Source organism: Mauremys reevesii, linkage group 6 (genome assembly GCF_016161935.1).
Source record: "Mauremys reevesii isolate NIE-2019 linkage group 6, ASM1616193v1, whole genome shotgun sequence".
NCBI classification, from domain to species: Eukaryota; Metazoa; Chordata; order Testudines; family Geoemydidae; genus Mauremys; species Mauremys reevesii.
Window position 1 is genome coordinate 101,294,777 of NC_052628.1, and position 22,946 is coordinate 101,317,722.

At 39.1% G+C, this 22,946-nt stretch overlaps 1 protein-coding gene across 7 annotated transcripts in view; it reads right to left on the reverse strand.

Annotated features, from left to right (window-relative positions):
* CCDC171 (coiled-coil domain containing 171) overlaps positions 1-22,946 on the reverse strand; it is a 202,746-nt gene that overhangs the window by 76,935 nt on the left and 102,865 nt on the right. For all 7 annotated transcript variants that reach the window (XM_039544117.1, XM_039544120.1, XM_039544116.1 and 4 more), the window contains one exon: positions 22,684-22,869. In XM_039544117.1, coding sequence (XP_039400051.1) covers positions 22,684-22,869 — 186 coding nt within the window. The remainder of the gene's footprint in view (positions 1-22,683; positions 22,870-22,946) is intronic.

Genomic DNA, 22,946 nt, shown 5'->3' on the forward strand with positions numbered 1-22,946 from the left:
TAAAAAGGAGTTGGCTATAAGTTTACTTTTATGTTAAATAGAAAATTTACCATAAAATTTTCAAAACAATGTAGTGGGATTTAGCTGTGCAGTTGCAGGGCTAAGTCCTTGCATGCGGGCTTTGCAAATTTAGGGGATATATTCTCACATCTGGAGCCAGGAGTTTTTATATTTGTATAGTAAATTACATTTCTATAGTTACTTCTGTCTGAGGATTTCAATGTTCTAGAAACTTTAATGAGTTAAGGGTCTGCTTTTCAGAGTCACTGAGAACCCACAATTCCAGCTCAAGTTAGTGGGAACTGGGGACACTCAGCACCTCTGACAAATCAGGCCCCAGACATGTTGGAAAGTAGGCAACTTCCATCTTACAGATGGGAAGCTGATGATCAGAGAGGTTAAGGTTTTTGCCAAAGGTGACATAGCAAATCTGTAGCAGAGCTGGGAGCAGAACCTAGATCTTCTGATGCCTGTAAATAGTAAGATTCTGCTTCTCCTAAAAAAGAAAATCCGCTTCGTCAAATTGTTTGATCTTCAAGTTAGAAGAATATCTTCCTGAGCAATCAATCAATAAATAAATAAATAGACAGACAAATGTATTGCTCTAGAGTTCTATTTTTGAATTTCTGGAAGGTAATCAGACATTTGAAAAAGAAATGTTTTATAACTTTTGCCTCCATTATGGACTAATCCCTTTTGAAATTAAAAAAAGGAATCATGTATATTGGCCGAGATAAAGAGGTTTTAAAAATTGCTACTACAGATGTATAATATTTATCTTTCAAATATAATTTTAACTAAACATTTGATAATAATGATCCATACCTTGCAAACTTTTCAAAAGGGCTTCTAAGTGTATTTTGTAACTTCGTATTAAGAATGTTCTGTGTAGTTTATATTCTGTACCCATAATATTGAATGTGGAGTGCCACGAACATGCATTCATAAACATACTATGACTGTGTGTTAAGTATACACAAAAGTCTGGTAAACATTTACAGGGCACTGAGAATATAACTAATCTGAAGATATCTCAGGCTTGCTAAAAGTCAATAGCACTTATATCTTTCTAAATACAGCCAGACACAATTGTCCCAGAAAAAGGAAATTAAAGAATATAAAACTATATTGAAATAATGTCCATCTGCAAAAGAAATAAAATTCAGCATTTAAAACTAAAATGTCACACCAAATCCATTTAATTTTGTCAATGCCTAGGTACTGTAGAATCCCGCTACACTGTTTTATGAAACCTTCTCTCAAAGTCAGTACTACCAAGCCAATGTTTCAGTATTGAGCCAAAATGTATTGCATTGCCAGAGAAGCCCTCTTTTTCATAAGATCTAGATTCCAAGCTCAGATCACATGTGGTTATTAAAAATCCCAGGGAATTCTTTATAAGAGTAGGGAGTACTCCAACCTAAGTGGGAATGTCTACACTGCTATTTTTAGCTCAGTAATTTGAGTTTGAGTTAAGTGACCTTGGTGCTGCAGGTTTTTCTTTCCAGTGATGTCATACCCTCAGCCCCCTACAGGGCTTGTTAGGCATGTTTTCCACAGGAGGGCTCAGCCTTTGTGAGGGGGTGGAGAAGGTTGAAAAGCCTCAGAGGTGTTTAACGACACTGACTCTCTTGTGACAATGTTAGATAGTTAAAGGCGAAGCAGAGAACGACACTGTTGGGGAGCAGTCTGACCCCCCAGAGTTCAGAGGTTAGGGTGTTTTAGGTAAGATAGGCTTCAGTCTTTAGATAAGATATATGCACATAGACTGTTTTATTGTTTTAAAAATCCTTCTGTCTTGTTATGCTGGGCTCCTACTGTTAAGATTAAACAAGATTTTGTTTTAAAAAGGCTGTTTTGGGTAAATGTATTCACTGCTGGTCACAGCTCCCAAAGGGAAGAACTGCAAGTAGCCAAACCCAGTTAAACCTGCTGAGTAATCACAGCTGATACACAGGGTACCGTAGCCTTGGGTCCAGTCTAAGGGTATGTCTACACTATGAAATTAGGTCGATTTTATAGAAGTCAATTTTTAAAGATCGATTTTATACAGTCAATTGCGTATGTCCACACTAAGTGCATTAAGTCGGAGGAGTGCGTCCTCACTACCATGCCTACCATCGACTTACGGAGTGGTGCACTGTGGGTAGCTATCCCACAGTTTCCGCAGTCTCCGCCGCCCATTGGAATTATGGGTTAAGCTCCCAATGCCTGATAGGACAAAAAACATTGTGGCGGGTAGTTGGGGTACATTTCGTCAGTGGCCTCTCCTTCCGTGAAAGCAACGGCAGACAATCGTTTTGCGCCAGACACGAGGGCGATTAGAAGAGCACAGCAAGGCGTGCTCACATCAGAGAGGCTTTGAAAACCAGTTTCATGACTGGCCAGGCTTCGGTGTGACAATTGTGTGCGTTTCTCCTTGATGCAAACTCACCCCCTTTATTTTAATTCCCTGCAAGCCAATCACACTCCCCCCTTCGAAATAAAGTAACTATTATTTGGAAACCATGCATTCTTTCTTTATTAGTTTTAAAAAATGAGATAACGGACAAGGTAGCCCGGGTGGGGTGAGGGAGAAGGGAAGGACAAGGCCACATTGCTTATTGTAGCCACAATCAAATTGTTTGAATAACAGCCTTCTTTTGCTTTGGCCATCCTCTGCAGTGGAGTGGCTGGGTGCCTGGAGCATCTCCCTCCCCCCACCGGTGTTCTTAGGCATCTGGGTGAGGAGGCTATGGGACATGGGGATGCAGGTAGGCGGTTATACAGTAGATGCAGCGGGGGTCTGTGGTCTGGCTGGCTTTCCTGCAGCTCCAACAGATGCTTCATCATCATGTCCGTTTGCTCCCCGAACAGATGCTTCATCATGTCCTTTCCTGGCCTCTGCCACTGAATGCCTCCATGCATTAAGCTGTGCCCTATCAATGCGGGAGGACTGCATGAGCTTGGAAAACATGTCATCACAAGTGCGGGGTTTTTTTGCCTTCTAATCTGGGACAGAGATGATAGGGGGAGCGTAGAAACATTCTACGCTCAACGATTCTGGGGGGACTGCATGATCACCTGTGCTGCTGAGTTTGCCACGCTGACCAAACAGGAAATTAAATTCAAAAGTTCCCGGAGCTTTTCCTGTGTACCTGGCTAGTTCATCGGAATTCAAAGTGCTGTCCAGAGCAGTCACAATGGCACACTCTAGGATAGCTCCTGAAGGCCAATACTGTCGATTTGCATCCTCACTACCCCAAACTCGACCCAGCAAAGTTGATTTTAGCACTACTTCCCTCGCCAGGGAGGAGTACAGAAGTCGATTTTAAGAGCCCTTTAGGTCAACGGAACGGGGTTAGTTGTGTGGACACATTTCTTTTTAATCGACCTAATGTGGCTAAATTAGACCTAACCCCATAGTTTAGACCAGGCCTTAGTGGAGAGTGGCAGGATTCTTACTGGGAGAGGTGAAGGCTCAAGGGGTGCACTCAGAAGAGACCATAAGAGGGACAAAGGTGGAGCTAGTCCTGACCTGCGACAGGTGTTACAATCATGTACAATCTTTGCTAGCTGGTGACAATGTGAAAATTGAACATGGCAAAATGAAAGCTCTTAATGCACTGATGCTATATTATTTTAAACAGTTGGGGAACAATTTTCAGAGGTCTTCAAACATTCACCAATTGTATTTGCCACAAAAGCTCCCACGCTTAGGCACAATGAGTGATTTAAAGACAAAAGTTTCAGCCTTATGTTTGAAATTCCTTGCCACTGTGGCTTAAAGTCAAACCTTTTAAACTGTTTGAACACCATTTATACTGCTTTAAAGGAAGGGCTGCTAAGCCTTTTTTCCCCCCTTTCCTCAGATTGATCTAATTAAAACCCTTGATAAACTTTATGGACTCTAATATTTCCAGCTGAGTGACTGAAACCAAGAGGGTGTGCCTCAAGGCAGCAAGGCAACAATGATAAGCAGCAGGTTAGCCAGTAATTTCTCAACCAGGGTAGATTGTGAAAGTGTGATGTTCAGATAGCCAAGAAACTGTTCAGGAGAGAATAGGATAAATCAAGTTTAATAACTCTGCTCCTAATTGTTCCCCCAATGCTCAACTCTAATTACTTGGAGAACTCTCCTGACTGTCACCTGATATTAAGTTGTTGGAGGCTGAGTGTGGAACAGTGAGATAATCAATAAACATTTAGTGGGGAGAAGAATGAAGATCCCGTTAAGCAGTGGGAACCTGCAGCACCCAAAGCCCTTCTGCTCATGAGAAAACCTATGGGACAGCCATAGTGATTGCAAAGCAATAATCCAAGCGCTGTTTCTAGGCCTGGAGGCCTTTAGGCAACAGTACATTTGAGAAAAAAAGGTTAACACGGTCACCCTAATTACAGCCCACTTTCACATATTTCATATATAAGCTAAGACAAGCCAATTAGGTAGAAAGGAAGATAAGGGAAGTTTTATTTGTATACTAATTAAACCCCTGATGAAATTAAAGGAAAAACATACAGCTCTGTAATTGTGTCTGAGAAAGGTCACTTCAGGTTCAGTTATCAGAAAAGCACAGCCTTGAGATATTTCACTTAATCCACACTATAGCCCTTATTTTGTTCCCTGGGTCTTAATGTTTACAAAAATAAGAAAATTTCCAAGCCTGATACTGCATTTATCTTGAAATGTTGCTGTGGACAATTTCAATTTTTAGAAAGTTAAGGCTAAATATGATAAAAAGAAAGTAAGATAAAAAAAACCAAAAACACACTATTATGCCTGCATGTAGTTTTACAAAGATGCTGAGTTTTCAGTTTCAAGAACAAAGGAACACACCAACTTTTAAAAACTGAACTCCATTTTGTTTACATTTAATAAGCAGTCATTTGATCTAATTAGTTTAGATGTTTAGGTATTCTTATGCTCATTCACCAGACAATCATGTTCATTCATCTGTAGCCCACCAAAAATCTCATACATAAGCTGAGTTTCCATCAGATTCCTCAGAGGAAGGTACTTGAATCTAGCTGTTTTTTCCCCTAAGCTGAGCATGAACAGTAATTTGCTGGTGGAAACAGCAAAGTAACTAATAGCATAGGAGAAAAATCTCTCGGGCAGCACGTAGGTTGAGTTAGAAGATCTGTGCATAATTTTGTTCCTACACAGCTTAGGTTCTTTGTAGTTAGGAAACTTTTTTATAAGAAGTTGTTAACAGAAATCAAAGTTTAACTCTGCTATCCTACATGTGGGAAAGCACTTTATTCATCCTCAAAGCAAGCACCTTAACCACTAGGCTATAGAGTCACTCTCTCTTTTGCTCTCTGGCCCAATCAATATTTAATTATTCATACAAACAACAGGAGCTCCAACAAGAGAGTGTGAGAGAGGCCCAGAATAGCCAGAGCCTCCTGGCACAGGACTGAAGATTTACATCAACAAGCAGGGAGGGGCTGAAACATTGATGCAATGCTGTCACCTTGCCTGAGATCTGGGGAAGGAACACCTGGCAAGCCAACTGTACCGTACTGAGTTCCCTGATGTTTATATGCAGGGAGAGTTCTTCCTGGGACCAAAGGCCCTGAGTCTGTTGAAGGTGGCTCCCCAGATCTGACGCATCCAAGACTATGATTACCAATGGGTGAGGGGCAGCAAAGGGCACCCCTTTCATTACGGATCCTGGGTCTCTCCACCAGGTCAGCAAAGCGAGGACCCGAGGTGGAATCGTGAGTGTTGAGCTCAAACGGCGTCTGCTTGGGGAGTAGACTGACGCCAGCCACGCCTCTAGGGGTCTGAGACATAGCCTTGCATACAGCCCTATGTACATGTGCCATATGACCCAACATTTTGAGGCAGACCCAAGCAGTTGTTAGTGGATGGGTCGTGATCCTGGAGAATCGTGATCCTCAGAATCTGGTCTCCAGTAGGTAGGCCTTGGCCTGAGTTGAGTCGAGCACTGCCCCAGTGAATTCTATCCTCTGAACCTGGACCAGAGTTGACTTCTTCACATTTATCAACAGACCAAGTGCCTGAAAGGTGGCCCTTACTGTACCAATGCTGTGCTGGACCTGAGCCTGCAAGCAACCTTTGATCAGCTCATGGGGCTGCCGACAGACCAAAGGGAAGTGCAGTGAATTGGAAGTGGCAGTGAGACACCGCAAACATGAGAAATCTCCTGTGATTGTGGAAGATGGAGATGTGGAAATAAGTGTCCTTTAAATTGAGGGCAGCATATCAGTCTCCTGGATCTGGGAAGGGAATAATGAAGGCCAGGGAGACCACGCAGAACCTCAAGTTTCTATAGATATTTGTTTAGGTTATGCAGGTCCTGGATGGGCCGTAGACCCCCCCCTTTGGCCTTCGAGATTAGGAAATATTAAGAGTAAAACCCATTCCCTCTTGAGGAACCTCCTCTATGGCTCCCACCCAGAGGAAGGTTTGTACCTCCTGGATGAGAAGCTGCTTGTGAGAAGAGTCCCTGAAGATGAATGGGGAATGGAGATGAGAGTAAAGGATCGATGAAAATTGGAGGGTGTAACTGACTGTTACAGTGCTGAGTACCCACCAGTCCAATGCTACATATGGCCATGCTGAGCTGAAGGGCAACAGGAGGTCCAAAACAAAAGGCGGGGGGTGGATCTGGCATCAAGACTGATATTCTGTCCTTAGGCATACCCTCAAAAAGCCTGCCTGGCCCTGCTGGGATATCTATGTGAGCCCAACTGGGAGGATGAGGTAGAAAGTAGGGAAGGGGTAGGCAACCTATGGCACACGTGCCAAAGGCGGCATGTGAGCTGATTTTCAGTGGCACTCACACTGCCTGGGTCCTGGCCACTGGTCCTGGGGGCTCTGCATTTTAATTTAATTTTAAATGAAGCTTCTTAAACATTTAAAAAACCTTATTTACTTTACATATAATAGTTTAGTTATATATTATAGACATAGAAACAGACCTTCTAAAAACGTTAAAATGTATTACTGGCACGCGAAACCTTAAATTAGAGTGAATAAACGAAGACTCAGCACACCACTTCTGAAAAGTTGCCGACCCGAGGTAGGGGTTGGCAACACTTATAAGCCTTTCCCTTTCTCTTGTAGGGCTCCTGCCTGGGAGGTGCAGTGAACCTGGGAGGCTGCTGGGGCCTAAAATGATTCCTTGAGGCAGGAGGTGTAAAAAGTCTGAGGAGTGAAGGGTGGCCCTCGAGTCCTTGAGGCCATGAAGCTTGGAGAACAGCAAGGTACCCTCGAAGAAGAGGTCCTGGACGGACTGCTGCACTTTGTGAGGGAGACCTGATAAGTGGAGCCACGCACAGCGCCTCACAGTGACTGCTGGTGCCATAGTCCTGACTGCCGAATCAGCTGTATCCAGGGCTGCCTGGAGGGAGGTCATGGCCACTGCCTTGCCCTCCTCTAGGATGGCTGTGAATTCCTGCCTTGACTCCTGCAGCAGGGAATCCTTAAATTTAGGCAATGAGTCCCACAGATTAAAATCATACCTTCCCAGCAGAGCATGCTGGTTGGAGATACACAACTGGAGGCTGCCAGTCGAATAAAACTTGTGTCTGAGTAAGTCCAGTCTCTTGGACTCTTTATTTTTGGGGGTAGCACTCGACTGCCCCCATCTGTCCTGTTCATTCGGTGTCAACACTATCAGGGACCCCCGGTGGGAGGGTATGAGTAAAGGTACTCAAACCCCCTGGCTGGGACATAGTACTTCTCTGCCCTCTTGAGGTGGCGGGCAGAGAAGGAGGAGTCTGCCATATACTTCTTCCTTAGCACTAGGGATGGAGAACGGTGTTGAGCAGAGCATGGTACCAGTGGAACACTTCGCATGGAAGACAAAGCACTTGGCACTGAGACTGGTCTGAGGGCTGCCTCCATGAGTAAGGCCTCCAGACGAATGTCTCTCTCCTTTTGAGTGCGCGGTCTGAAGCGCTGCGGATCTGGCATGTCTCTTTAACATGAGTTTCCCTGAGGCAGTTATACAGCTAGCGTGCAGGTCACTCACTGGCACTGGCTTTCTGCAGGAGGTACACGGCTTGAAGCCCACGGACTGGGGCATGCCCAGCCCCTGGGGTGAAAGTCCCTTGATGACAGGGACACCTATTTACACTACTATATACACTTACATTGAGAACTACAATGACTATACAATATATGACAGAAAAGTCCAAAATGGGAAAGAAGCCTTGCAAGAGCAAGAAGGATTGTTCCAGGCAACCATCATGGGCGGTCAGAAGGAACTAAGAGGGAGCGGGGCTGGCAGCACCCCTTATACCAGTGCATATACATGCGGCTCCAGAGGGCACTAGAACCAGTCCTACAGATATCACTGAGGGGATGCACATAGTGTGCACACACCTAGCATGGAATGGACATGAGCAAGCACTTCAAAACGAAAAGAGGGTGTATTAGTCACTGTGTCATATGTAAGACACAGGAGGTAGTTGTTCTACACTATTCAGTACTGGTGAGGTCTCAGCTAGAGTATTATGTCCAGTTTTGGGTGCCACACTTTAAAAAAAGATGTTGACAAATTGGATAGTCCCAAAGAGAGCAACAAAAATAATAAAAGGTTTAGCAAATGTAACCTATGATGAAAGGTTAAAAAAACTGGGCATGTATAGTTTTGAGAAAAGAATACTCAGAGAAGACCTGGTAATCTTTAAATATGTTAAGGGCTTTTATAAAAAGAGGACAGTGATCAGTTTGTTCTCCATGTCAGGCCAAGTATAAGTAGTAACCAGCTTAATCTGAAGCCAGGGAGATTTATGTTAGATATGAGAAAACACTAACTATAAGGATAGGTAAGGACTGGAATAGGTTACCAAAAGAGGTTGTGAAATCCCCATCATTGGAGGTTTTTATGACTAGATTAGACAAACACATGTCAGGAATGGTCTAGTCTACTTGGTCCTACCTCTTCTACATTTCAAAAGTGATCTTAATTTCCCATGTCTTAACCTACTTCCCAGCAGAAAATCTAGTCTGATTAAAACAGAAGCAAAATGTCTGCATTATGGCCATCTTTTAATGAGCAAAAATTGGGTTAAGCTCAAATGAGTTAGCTTTACATGATTGAAAAACATTCTAAATGTTCCTTAAAACACAGACATGTTTAAGGGCAAGTTAGCTGGCAGTATTGTAGCACTGAAATGGATTTTTCAATAATGTTGAGCCAACTCAATTTTTGACTGTCAAGAACAGCCTTATTGAGTGAGATTCCAGTTATAAATGAGTGGCAGTATGTCTTGAAATTGTTCTGAAAAATCATTTTGCTATTATATACATAATGTGTAAAATACACACATTCACAGTACCCTAAAAGCTATTTGTCTTTGGTAAGTAGATAACATTAGTATTCATAACATAGGGAAAACTTGAGGAATATTAAATACTAGAGATAATATCACAGTAATATAAACTAGTCAAAGGCAAACTTAGGAAGTTTTTAGGAGCAATCACGGTGTGTAAATACATACACAAACTACTGGAATAATATGATAAATGTCATAGCTATATTATCGGTTTAGTTCTCATTCACCTTTGACTTCTTCCCACTAATCCATTTTTCATGGTTTATTCTAACATTTGATTTATGTGGAATGCAAACTGGTTGATGATGTTCTCCTTTCCTGGAAGATATATTAATCAAAAGGATTTCATTGGACTGGTCTAGCATTCTCAGTGACATCTCCAAGTCATAGGACAGACCAATTGTGACTCTTCACAGATGTTCTTCTGAGTCACTTGTTGATTTGGTTGGGTTACTTCTGAGATATGAGGGCTCATTCCAGTAATTCTGAGTTAAGGGCAAGGGAATGGTGATAATCCAGCATGAAAGAAAAATACCAAATAAATTCTACCTATTACTTTGAAACATGAAGCGGAAAAAGTAACAATTTTAGTCCTATCACTACTTCTTTAAAAGGAATACTAAATAAGGGCCTGATCTGTCTCATTTGAAGTTAGTGAGAGTTTGCCATATATTTCAATGGAAAGAGGAGCAGGTCCTAAAATAGAATACTGGGTGCTTAGGGAATCAGTATTAGAATAAGCAGGCTATTGCATAGAGTATTTTCACCTTTAAGTCATTGGTTCAAATCTGTCAAGGTTGATAAAGTCCTCACTTAAATCCTTACAAAGTTTTTAAGGAGTTGTCTCAATAGAAATAATGAAGATCCAATTCCAACTTTGTATGCGTGTTAGCATTCTTGTGTTAAATAGATTGAGTCTGTCTCAAATAATACAGTAAAAGCGGTGTTATCCAGCACTTTATCAACTGGAAGGCTCTATTAACTGGCATTTCTGATATCTCCCAATACAAATCTTCAATCTAGTAACCAGGCCTAGTACAGTATACTGCCCAAGAGGTTATGCAATTGCACATTCTGCATGTCACTTCTATGCAAAAGAGGCAGAAGACAAGTAAGCAAACTGATATCAGGTATTTATTCAAAAAAAGCAACTTCCAGGGTGTGTCATAGGGTCATTACAGATTCAGCCCAATCTCCTATACCTTCAATGATAATTGATGTTGATAATGATGATCCTGAGGCACTGCAAGATCCTGAAGTGCCTTCTGAATCAAAGATTAAATTATGTTCAGTATAGTTTTAGCGTTAAGTGTATTTTAGTTATCTGGGTGTACACCATGTGCTGCCCATAGTGATATGTAGTGTCATAAGATAACTTACTGTATAGAACTTTACCTGTATACACCTAAGTGCTTCAAGAAACCAACCATTCTGAAGTGCAGTACTAATACTGGATTGGTGAGTACCTGTATACTACTTTATACTTTATTCATTTTATCGTAGTCTAATTCTTTGAAAATTGGTATGCCATTGGAAAGTATAACTCTTAATTAACCAGAATATTTGATTAATCAGCACAACCATTTCCCCCAACATGCCAGATAACAAAGCTTTTACTGTACATCAATTTACTATTGAACAGTATGTTTAAAATGGAACTTTGAATAATGCTACTATTGAATTCCATTGATCTTTAGTGTAAAAATATACAGCTGTGATATTTGTGTTGCCATTTCTGAGCCTATTCCTGGCAGCCATCTTGCTGAACAGTGACACACTGTAATATGAGAAGCCGGTTGAAGTCAAGGACAGATCCAGCTACGTCAGTTCACATGAGTAGAGGATCTGGCCCAGAGTTTCCACCCTGCTTCAATATTAGCGTTATCAGTTTATCAATTTTATTGAATACAGAACATGAGAAATCTTCTGAATATTACTCTGTTTTAAAGCAAGCTTAGGTTGTTTTACCGGTTTACACTCTACATTCTAACACTGAGTTCTCCTACTTACAAGGAATAGTGCTGACCAAATCTGAAATTTGTATTCAGGTGCATGTGCTTCCAAAGTCTGCCCAAAATTCTGTTAAACTAAAATATGCATACACTAAATACTATGCCAACCACATCTTGCCGCATTAAATATCTGCAGGGGGTGAAATATTCATACATATTTTTATTCCCTCTTTTACTCTCTTTAAACCAAATAAAAGAATTATTTGATAAATGTTTTGTACTGTAAAGTTTCAGCCACTCTGCTTCTATGCAGGTTAATACTATTCCTCATATTAAATTAAGACTAGACAGTGTAATCTTTTTAGCACAAGGTGCAAACACAGTAAAACAAAATTTAACTAGTCTAAGAAGCAATGTCTAACTCATTCTGCAGAAGAATTTTCAGAGATACATTACATACCAGCATTCTACAAGGAGATCAAAAGGCTATAAAGGCATATTGACTGAGCATCTCCCTTCCCTCTGGATGTGCTTTGTGGCATACCAAATGCCAACACAGTACAATTCGTAGAGGCAAGCACATGTTCTGAGCACGGCACTACTTGGACCTGAAGCAGACATGTCAAAATCACTGAAAGCAATGAATCACTGCAACTGTTATACCTAAAGTGTAAAATGAGATTAGTGATTAAATAGGTTTCTCCTAGTACTGCAAGATAAATTGGCATTAAGTACATTGGGGTTTTATTTGGCTTTTTTACCCCAATGATGCTAACTCAACTATAGCAACAATAAGTGATCTACTACATTCAACAGACTTTGGTGAGGCCATAAAACCAATGATTCCTCCAATGAGCCAACATTAATTAAAAACTTCCAGCAAAGGAAGCTACATAGTTGTGTAATTTATTTTGGCAAGTGCATGAGTGCTCAAGAGTCTCAGTGAAAATATATTATTTACAAATGTAAAACCTTTAGAGATCGTAGAGCTTCAGAATCCCAAATATAACATTCTTCTGCTATACAGATTATAGGTACTACTTTATGTATGAATGCAAGTTAAAACTGATATGTTTTGGTAGGCAATTTTTTTAAAACGATTTCTTGTCTGTGTACCTCTATTTCCCCAAAACACAGGGCAATCTTGCTGTCAAAATTAGACAGACAGACTTGAGCCATTTTATCATAAGACTTATCAGGAAGTGTTCCTCATACAACCTGTCCTTGGGAAATTGAAATTTCTCTTTTCAGTGGTTATCCTGCATATGACCATATTATTATTTAATGGTAAAAAGGTGAAAATCCTGACATAGTTTCTGTAGGCTGGGAATGGTACAAGTTTGAAATACAATACGCTTGAAAACAACTAACATCAAGTAGAAAAAACAGCCAAGAACTTATCTGCAAGTAAGAAAAGTTATTGGAAAACCACAAACAAAGCTGGTCACAGATGCAAACGTTTGCTTAGTTGAGCAAGGTCAAACGAAGGTAGGATAGAATTTCTCTCTTACTTCATGCCAATGAGATATGAATTACGAATTCCATTGGAACAGACATTTTAGTGTTGGTTTATCTATGGGTTTCACAACCATAAGATAAAAAAAATCTTTATATCCTTAAACTTCACACAAAAGGAAAGGGGAGATCATGGGAAAAGTTGATTAAGGTGAAAAATAAAGACACCCTCAGGATATGTCCTATAAGCAGCATTCCTTAGTTTTAAAAAGAACCTACTAAGTATAAGAGGCTTGTATATCAGGAGCACCAGAAAAGTCCTATGCATTGATATTCAAGCTACTAGAAAAAATGGGGTTTAGAACATTAAAAAAAAAATCACATGCAGTTTTATAGGTCTATTGATTCCCTCTGCACATCTCAAGGTAACATGGTTACTTTGTAGTTGATTCAATAATATAACAAAGATCTCTCAGGACTTTGGATTTAACAAAAAGCCTTCCTGTATTTGTTGAATGAAAACTTAAAGATAGTCTAAAGCTTTAAACTAACTGGGATAAATGGTATGCAAGTATATGTGCTCAACAACTAGGCATTACACTTATGCAATAATCCCATTTTTCTTCCAAAGTACATGTCAATAAATCTTTCCCACTGCACTATAAATTCCAAGGTCATGGATAGAGGTGTTTATTAGTATAATTACAATGTACCAATAATACCATTAAGCCTTCGGTTCCAGATTTTTATTTTTTTAAGATCCTAGAAGCAGAAAATTAAGCAAGCATCCAATGTGATTTTTGTACTTTTTTTTTTTTAATACAAGAGACCATAAAACTCTCCCTGTTTTCATGTCATCTATTTGTTAAAGTGTTGTTCTTTTTAATTTTGTTTTTATTTAATCTTTGAATATAAAGTCAATGTATTTATTTAACAGTAGAGTGCAGTGAACAAAAACGTCCAAGCATTTTGTGAAGAAGGTAAGTAATATCACCCTATTTTAAAGACAGTAAAATCAGAATGCTTTATATGCATGTGCCAATCATTAACTGATGTAATAAGAAGTGCCATAGAGTTCTGACCTTTTAATCAGCTACTGAGAGATAAAATTGCAGCCTAAACTATTGACTCTCATGCAGCTGTTCTTTGCAAACATGTCCCAGACTTCCTAGGCACTCTCATGCTATACTTCTCTTAGTAGCCAATCTTCTTTAGGGTTCAATCCTTCAAAGTGCTGAAAGTTCAACCCCAATCCACCAAAGGATTTAAGCACATTTATAGATGTGAGTAGTAAGATTACGCATATGCTTAAAGTTAAGTGTGTACTTAAAGTACTTTGCTGGATAGGGCCAGAATGCTCAGCACTTTGCACGATCAAGCTCTTAATCCATTACCTCTGCTTTTCTTTGACAGAAACCCCTATTCTTAGTTGGGGCATCAGGATCTTATCCCATTAACGGCAGCTATTCAAAGACATTAGACCATGTTTACTCTCAATTACTCTGGGGTAATCATGAGCTATGAGTTCAATGTAGTTACTCCAGATTTGCACTGGTGTAAATAAAAGCAGAATTTGTTTCACTTGCCTTAAATCCTTTGACAAGCAGAACTTGACTTCTCTATTTTTAAAAAATTATTAACATATGCCATTTTTATTACATTTAAAGGACAGTTGATCAAATGGAAACCTCAGCTACCCAAGATAATGAAGTGGTACCCTGACCATTCTTTTTCTTTTTTTATAAAGTTGGATGTAATTTCAGTTAAACTGTTTCCCTTTTATCAAATTTTTTTTTTTTAAGAAATGAACATGGTATTAACTTGTCTAAAAAGGGCTTGAGTAACATTCCTACTCTTGGCCAATAAAACAATTACTTGTAGCACGCAGAAGAAAAAAATACAAATAGGACATTTACCTTGGAATTTGGGTAGTATTTTACTTAATGTGAAAAAAGTAAAAACTTTAACAATGCTTTGAACTTTACTAGCACTTCACATTGCACTTTTAGCAAATTACTACTATGGGATTAATTTACAAAACTGAAACCAAGGCCCACCACAAATACCCCAGTTATTTTACCTCTAGGAACAGTTCATTTTATTCTCTTAACCACACTGGAAACTGGCCCCAAGTTGTGACAAATAAACAACTCCACCCCAGTTAGGCACTAAGCACATTCCTACTTAACCCGATGTGACTTGCAGGTGCTGCAAGGAAGGCAAAAAACACTCTGGTCGTCTGCCAATTTGGTACATGGGAGAAAAAAATATTTCCTGAGCCCCTAAACAGGCAGTTCGCTAGACCCACAGCATCTGTCAGGTTGGGTTCCCATTCCTAGTTAGAGTGGATAGGGTGAGTTGCTGGAAAGGAGCTGAAAGACACTTCAAATGGCATCTGCGCTGAGCTACATCCTTGGAGCTGCGGAATGCTGGCCAATGAACACTGCAGCTGGCCAATGGGCGCCAGAGACTCCCGGGAAGGAGCATCTCCCTCCCTTGCCACTGGGACTGTTCCTGTTTCACCTGCACATTGATGCAGATGGGTGGCCTTTTAAGTACACAGTACCTCATTAACTTACCCTACACAATAATTAAAAAGACCAATTCTTGAAGATACATAAGGACTAGCAATTAAGGGGAACTAATTTTATGCAAACATACTGAAAGACATGTGGGGTATCTGAAGCTGGTACGTGGATAGTTCTTCCAGTAAATTTAAACGTTTTTAAGGCAATTTGTGAAACTGTGACCACACTGTGCATGAATAAAACCCCAGAAGAATGAAAAAACCACTAAAATTGCAAGTGATGCTACAACTCTTCAGATAATATCAAACTCAATTCTGCAATGCAAATTGTTATGATTTTACTTTTTGTAGGTTTAGAACAAAATCTGGGAATCAAAAACTACTGAATGTAAATATAGTCTGTCATTTAAAACAAAGAGTAAGAAATACTGTATTCCATAGCCCAGGAATATAATTTTTCTGCCTTTTCTCTTTTATTCTGCTCATTGCTAATATATGTCCAGAAGGGCTCATATGAAAGAGTATCTAGAAAGACCTTTAGCAACTTATTTGCTACTAGGAGACACCCTTTTTGTCAATAACTATGGTGTGACTCCATTATTTTCTGAAGGTCATGTGCTTCCCTCTATCCCAGCAACCAACTCCCATTGATATCAATAAGAATTCCATGCACAGAGTGAAGGAAATATATGGCCACAAAAATTTGACTATAAAGTAATTCAAGTGAGGGAGGTAAAAGCACTAGTTTTCTTTTTCAAATGATGGGATCACTAGAATGGAGAAAATCATTCTTAGATCCTCAATAACCAGTGAACTACTGCAATAATTACAGAACAGTATAATATAATTAACAGTTGTTTTTACAAATGCTGAATAGAGTTATATATAAAACTACAATTCTTGAAAAGAGAAACTTTATTGTTTGCATGTGTTTGTAATTTTCTAAAACATTAGTAACAATGCATATTTTATGGACAGCCTACAACAGTCCAAAGATGAAAGCTGAAACTTACATTTAAATTACTTTTTTAATTGATTCACATTCATGTTTTGAGAGACACTGTGTTGATACCGCTACAATGGCAAACAGAGATGGAGATGGAGTGCAATCCACTTCCTATCACAAATATTCAAGGAGGAAGGTGTGCAGCCCCACAGAACCACGTAAAATGCATGGATCTCCCCTGCCACATGGAAGGGAGGTCATCTGCCTCTGTGGCAGCATCCCTCTCTTCCTGTGGATCCCACGGAGGGTGTTCTATGGTGCAGAGACGTGGATGGGCTGAGGACAGAAGGGCCAGACTAGGGGGTGGGTCATTGGCTCACAAAAGCTTTTGAAGGAAGACCAGCTAGAAAACAGTCAGTTGTGGAGACTGGATGAGGGGGAAGGTGGAGGATCAGTGGAGATACCATGTGCTTTTTCTATAATTTACCTCCTTTATTTTACAGGTGAACAAAGGTAGTGATAATAATCAAGAATTTAAATACAGGACAGAGTGTCTAACCTGTGGCTCATTATGGCATGGGGGGGGGGAGAACCACGACTTTCCCTACTGAGAATACGGCAGGTGGAAATCCTAATTTAAAATCTATTCTTAGCTACTTTATAAATTATTTAGGTGCTGAGAACATACAATATATAGAAACTTTTAAACAACTAAAACATTTAACTAATTAATGAATTATGAATTTTAGTCTCCAACCAATTCAGAAGGGAACACGCTCTCTTTAACATGCTAAATTTGATTAATATAGTTTCCTATTAAGTTGTACACTAATGAATAATCAGCTACATTACATTCTTTAATGAACAGCTTTTAATTTAATAGAGACAATGTGTAGAACTGCCCCTTCTTGCCAATGTGACATACAAGTTACTGGGAATCAACTGCATCCCAGAGAACATCCTAAAGCTCGACTGTCACTCTAGTAACAAAGCTCATGGGAAGTGATTAAAAACAAAAACTCAAAAAATTAATTTTCTGTTTTTATAGTGAGAGTGTATCCTTAGTGATTCTCTTTGAGGAGGATGTCATCTACAAAGTCTCCTATTGAGTATGATGGGTGACTTTTTTTTCTATAAAAGTTAAAACACTGTATCATCTACAGAGACTGCCTTTGCCATGTATCAAAACGACTTGGTGGCATTCTCTAAGTCTGTGCAACGATGCAAATAAAAGAAAACAAATAATTAAAATATTTCTCTAATGAAAACATTTACACTATTAGTACAAAAACAACAAAGCCACCCAATCTAAGCAACAAATTCTGGACCATATTCTCCCTAAGGTGTGCACCACTAAAGGGCTCCAGCAGCAGGTACTATTTTAGAGTACAGGTACAATTGCAATGGCGCAAGGTACCTGCAACGTCCCCTCCAGCAGATGTAAATTTGGCTCTCTATGATCCAATTTAGTTAAAGAACATTATGCTTTTTAAAAGGAGGGTATAGTTATGGCTATCTATATATAATGATTTAGAAATATCTAAAAAACCCAAATGGCTCATCTCAACTCCAGTCTAGATGGGACTGCTACAGTAAATACGTTTTCAAAACTCCAGGATTGAACTCTGCTCTTGCACAGCTATAAATCAAGAGTAACGTCACTGAAATCAACAGAGCCACTCAGGGTTAATGACAGCATAAATGAGATCAGAGTCTAGCCCCGGATGTTATTCCCCTTTAAATAATGTTTAATTCTTTTGGACTAGATCAGTAATAAGTTACAGGACGCAACATGGCACTGAGAACTCAGAACCAAAGATGTATGCAAGATATTGCCCTGTTCATTATCAATTTACAAGGAATCCTTTCATAAATTACTGTGAAATAAAGTTCTTTATTCTTTTAATTATATTTTATAGTACTAACATCCATCTCTAAAATGAATTGGAGATATTATATATATAATATCTCCAATTCATTTTATATATATATATAGTGCCTGTAAGTAGGTAAAATGAGGATTTTACTGTTTGGAATTAACACATGCTTTCAGCAGAAGTAAAATTCTATACTTTGTGCTTTGGATACCTGGTAAGCAAGCATAAAAAGTCTTTCTTTTTCTACACAGACAGTTGGGATCAGAGCTAGTAATTTACCTAATCTTACACGACTTGTTTTATTAAAATTGTTGCTTAGTTCCATGTGACCTTGAAATGTAATTGGCTACCATATGTGTCTCAGTGGTAAATGCCTTTAGGAAGATAAAAATATATGGGATTAAAATCTAAACTGATAAGGCTAAGAAATTAAGCAACACTGCTTTAATAAACCTACTTTATGAAAGTAAGTGAAAGCTGAGATATCTTCTTACTGATTACTACTGAAGTGTGTATAAATTTCAAAGCAGGGAATCAAATTTCAAAATGCTGAACAATTTCTTCATTTTATTCTTTGTTAGAAAATTATGACAAATTGATATTTTAAGGTAATCACGTTTTTTAAAAAGATTTCAATGTATACTATTTTAGCGTCAGCTGTTAAAATTTCATCAAGATTATTCCTTTGTCAAATTCAGTTAAAAGTTTATTTTAAAATGTGTCACTTTTTATACAATGTACTACTCTCTCATTTTATACATGCTTTTGTGTTGCGTTCATTTATAAATTATATGTATTTAGAGAGTGTGACAGGACATGATTTTTCAGTTATATATCTTTAATGAAAAGAATGATCTTGCAGGTCACAAAAAAGGGATTGTCTGAATCTAAGCAGCTGAAGAGAGACTACCTGCCAGTTAAAATATGTGGGACACAAGTACAAATTATTCTTTTGCCTGTGACGTTAATCCTGAATAGATGTAAGATTCAGGCAACTAGCAACAAAAGCTTTTGATAAACAAAATAGATATTTAATTTTTAAAAATTTGAAAAGTAACGAGTTCTTAATACAAAATATTTCTATCACTTTTTACTGCAATAGTTCTGTATCATCCTGCATGAAAATTCTTACTCCCCAAATCCAAGAAATATTTAAATATGCAACTATTCTTTGGATTGTTTTATTGACTTTCAGAACAACAATAATCTGAAGAGGAGTGAACACTATTGGAAAGAAAAGAGCAAGGTGTAGAGTAGAGGATGATTTGTAAATAGAATATAATATTTTATAGATTCAAACAAAGCCAGAGGTTAAGAAAAAACTGGTGAACATTAATATCTATGCTAACCCACCACTTCGTTGATTTTTTAAATATTATCTTCCCTCAGTGGTTCTAAAATAATCTCAGTAGCCAATACTAAAAAGGACTAAATAGTTAAGGCTGGACACCTAGTTGGCCATATTCCCTTCAAAAAAGTTATCAGTGGAGGAGTTTTGAGCGCAGTAGTTGTCCTTGGGCCAAACAAGCCAAAGAAAATATCAACATTGTCAGAACTGAGGATGTTGTCCATTCTATTTTCTGCATAGTTTCTCAAAAGTGACTATTAATACAAATGTGAAATGTGGCATGCAATCTTTCAAAGATCCATTTCCTCCACATTCTTGGATTTCACCCTATCATGAGAGGGTAAAATCTCAGCCTGTTCCAGTGGATTATATTTATGCAATCTAGCCAGAATAAACCATAATCTCCCAATAGCCAACAACTGTTGGAGGTGTAAACAGCAAAAATATGACAATAAGGTATACTACAGTGGAAAGGGTTATCTGAATTTTTTCTCAATAAAAAAAAAACAAGCTTAGAAATAGGAAGTGGTATCCTCCAACTAATATAAGACATTATTCTAAAGGAAAGGGCCATCTTCATTTCTGAAGACTAGAAAACAAAATCCTCCATTGTAGTGAACAGATCTTAGAAAGAGGACATTTTAATTGCTTCCTTACTATAAAAAGCTAGGAAGTAATCTATTACGTTTGGTTACATACCATGTAGGAGTATATAAGGCAAATTGCAACTAATTCCAATGAAGACTTCAAATTATAACAACAACAACAACTATCTCCTGCTGTGAACTACTACTTCTCTTCTGGCCACTTCCGTAGCATCCACTACTCTAAAGAAAACCCGACATTCTTGACCTGACACCTCTCCCTAACTACCATCTCCATTCCCCCCTTTCACCTCTAAACTCTTGACTAGGCCATTTATAACTGCTGCTTTAAATGACATTATCTATTTATATTTGGTCCATTTTTTTAAAAAAGCCTTTATAAACCCCAAGAGTAATAGAACGGTTTTCATAGTGTATATAAATATATAAAAAAATCCAATGCCTTCTGTTCCATCTTCATCCTCTTTGACCCCCTTACTACCGCTGATATTGTTGATTTCTCTCTCATCAGCACCCTGTATTCTATTGGTTTTTGTAGCCTATATTATTGGTTTTCTTCCAACCTCTTGACTTCTCTTCTTTCACAGTTCATCTTCCTCCCCTCTTTGTTGGATTCTCACAATACTCTGTTGTTGGCCCCCTCCTTTTCACCCCATCACTGAGCAATCTCATGGTTAATCACATATGCATTATGCCAATGACTCTCAAATCTATATCTGCATACCTCAACTCTTTTTTTGTCCAGTTCCAAATACATAACCATCTCTTCAAAATATCCTGGCTTGTTTGCTGTCAGCTGAAGATTAACACATCCAACACTGAGCTCTATTTTTCTTCCTAAACCTCTCCCACTTCATCACTCTGTCACATGTGACACCCCTATTTTCCCTATCACTCACATTTGCAACATTGTATTACGTCTTTCTCCACAACGTATTGAGGAACCAACCTTTTCTTTCTGATCTGAAGGTATAATAGTTGTCCATGCTCTGCTACCTTTTGGCTTGTCCAAAATGTAATGGCAAAAATTAGATTATGACACTTCTCTGAATACCTCTACTAGCTTTTACTAGTTCACATCAAGTTTAAACTTCATCCCCTTATCTTAAAATACCTGTTCAGCTCCATTCTAGCCTATATACAATATATGGTAGTGGTAAATTCTCCATCACATTTAAATCAAGATTGGATCCCTTTCTAAAAAATATGCTCTAGTTTGACCACAAGCTATTTGGCTTGATGTAGGAATTATTTGGAGAAAGGTTATGTTTTGTGATATGCAGGAGGTCAGACTAGATCACCACAATGGTCTCTTCTGGCTTTAATCTATTATTCTGATTTCTGATCATATTCGTTCTCCACTCCTTCATTTTGGCAAAATTGTAGTCTTGACGTTCACTTCATTTCCTTTCCCCCTTGTTATTCCTTATGCAAGGGACAGCTTCTAAATCCTAATGAGACAGGGCCCCCTACTCCTTTTACTCACTCCAGCGTATGCTAAACTGAGTCAAATGCTTTCTCTGCCCAAAGTTACATTTGAGGAGAGAGTGAGATCAGAATAACTACTTTTTAAAAGTCTATACTGACTACCTGTCTGGGGGCATGGCTACACTTGCAGATGAAGAGTGCTGTAAGTTAAACCAGCCCTCAGAGAGTGCAGTAGGGAAAGCGCTGCCGTGTGTTCACACTGTCAGATTCAAGCACACTTGCATGGTCACATTAACAGCTCTTGCAATGCCACAGAGAGCAGAACATTGTGGTAGCTATCCCAGCATGCAAGTGGCTGCAACGTGCTTTTCAAATGGGGGGGGATGGGGTGGAGTGTGACAGAGAGTGTGTTGTGTGTATGTGCGGAGAGAGCGAGTGGGTTTTGGGGGGGGGATGAAAGCATGTCAGCATGCTGTCTTGTAAGTTCAGACAGCTCTCTCTCTCTCTCTCACACACACTCACAGCAAGCAACATTCCACACTAATGACAAATAAGCATGCCGGCTGTCAGAAATGAAGCTTCGAAAGGGCATAGCCGCATTCCTACAGATAAGTTAAAAAAACAAAAACAAAAACAAGAGTGGCCACTTGAATTAAGGGGATTATGGGACGTTTCCAGAGGCAGAGTAAAGCGCAGTAATGCAATACCCCGTTCATACTGACACCGGGGCGTTTCAGCCAAGGCGCAGCAAGCGTTATGCTTCTCGTGGAGGTGGATTACCAGGAGTGCTAGTGCTGCAGAGTCCAGTGTGGATGGGTCGTGAGTTAGGGCGCCTGGGGCTGCTTTAATGCGCTCTAACTTGCAAGTGTAGCCAAGCCCTCAGTGTCATCCTCTCTATCTTTTAGATTATAAATTCAAGACAGGGACTGTCTTGATTTGTATCTTGTACAGGAACAAATTAATTGTCAGTGCTTAACAAATAAATAGTGATCATATTTTCCAGCGCACATATGCCACTCCCAATATTAAAAATGGATGCTACACCCACAAGACCTCATCATAAAAGGAAATAAGTATCTCCTGATCACCCTCAACTCTCATTGGATTGAGTAATCCTTATTCCTGCAAACAGTCCCATTTTCATGAATAATCCCATGAAAGTGAGTACTTGTGAGGGCTGCCAGTATTGGCCCATGCACTTGAGAGGCAAACACAACTTCTGTTCTCTATTTAGAAGCAATATTGTCCTACCTTTACAGCTTCACTTAGGGTTTGGTTTTTGTCCGCTTCTTCACTTGAGTGCAATTCCAGTTTATAATTTAACTCCTGTAGCTGTTGTGCCTGCTCATTCAAAAGCATTTGTGCCTGCTGCTCTCGATGTAATGCATTATTCAGTTCTTCGCATGCACTTTCAAACCTCTCATGGGTGATCAATTTCTGATAAAGGAAATAAATTGTGTTCTATCATGGAATAACTCCATTGTTTATACACTTCACTTTTAGAATTCCACTTA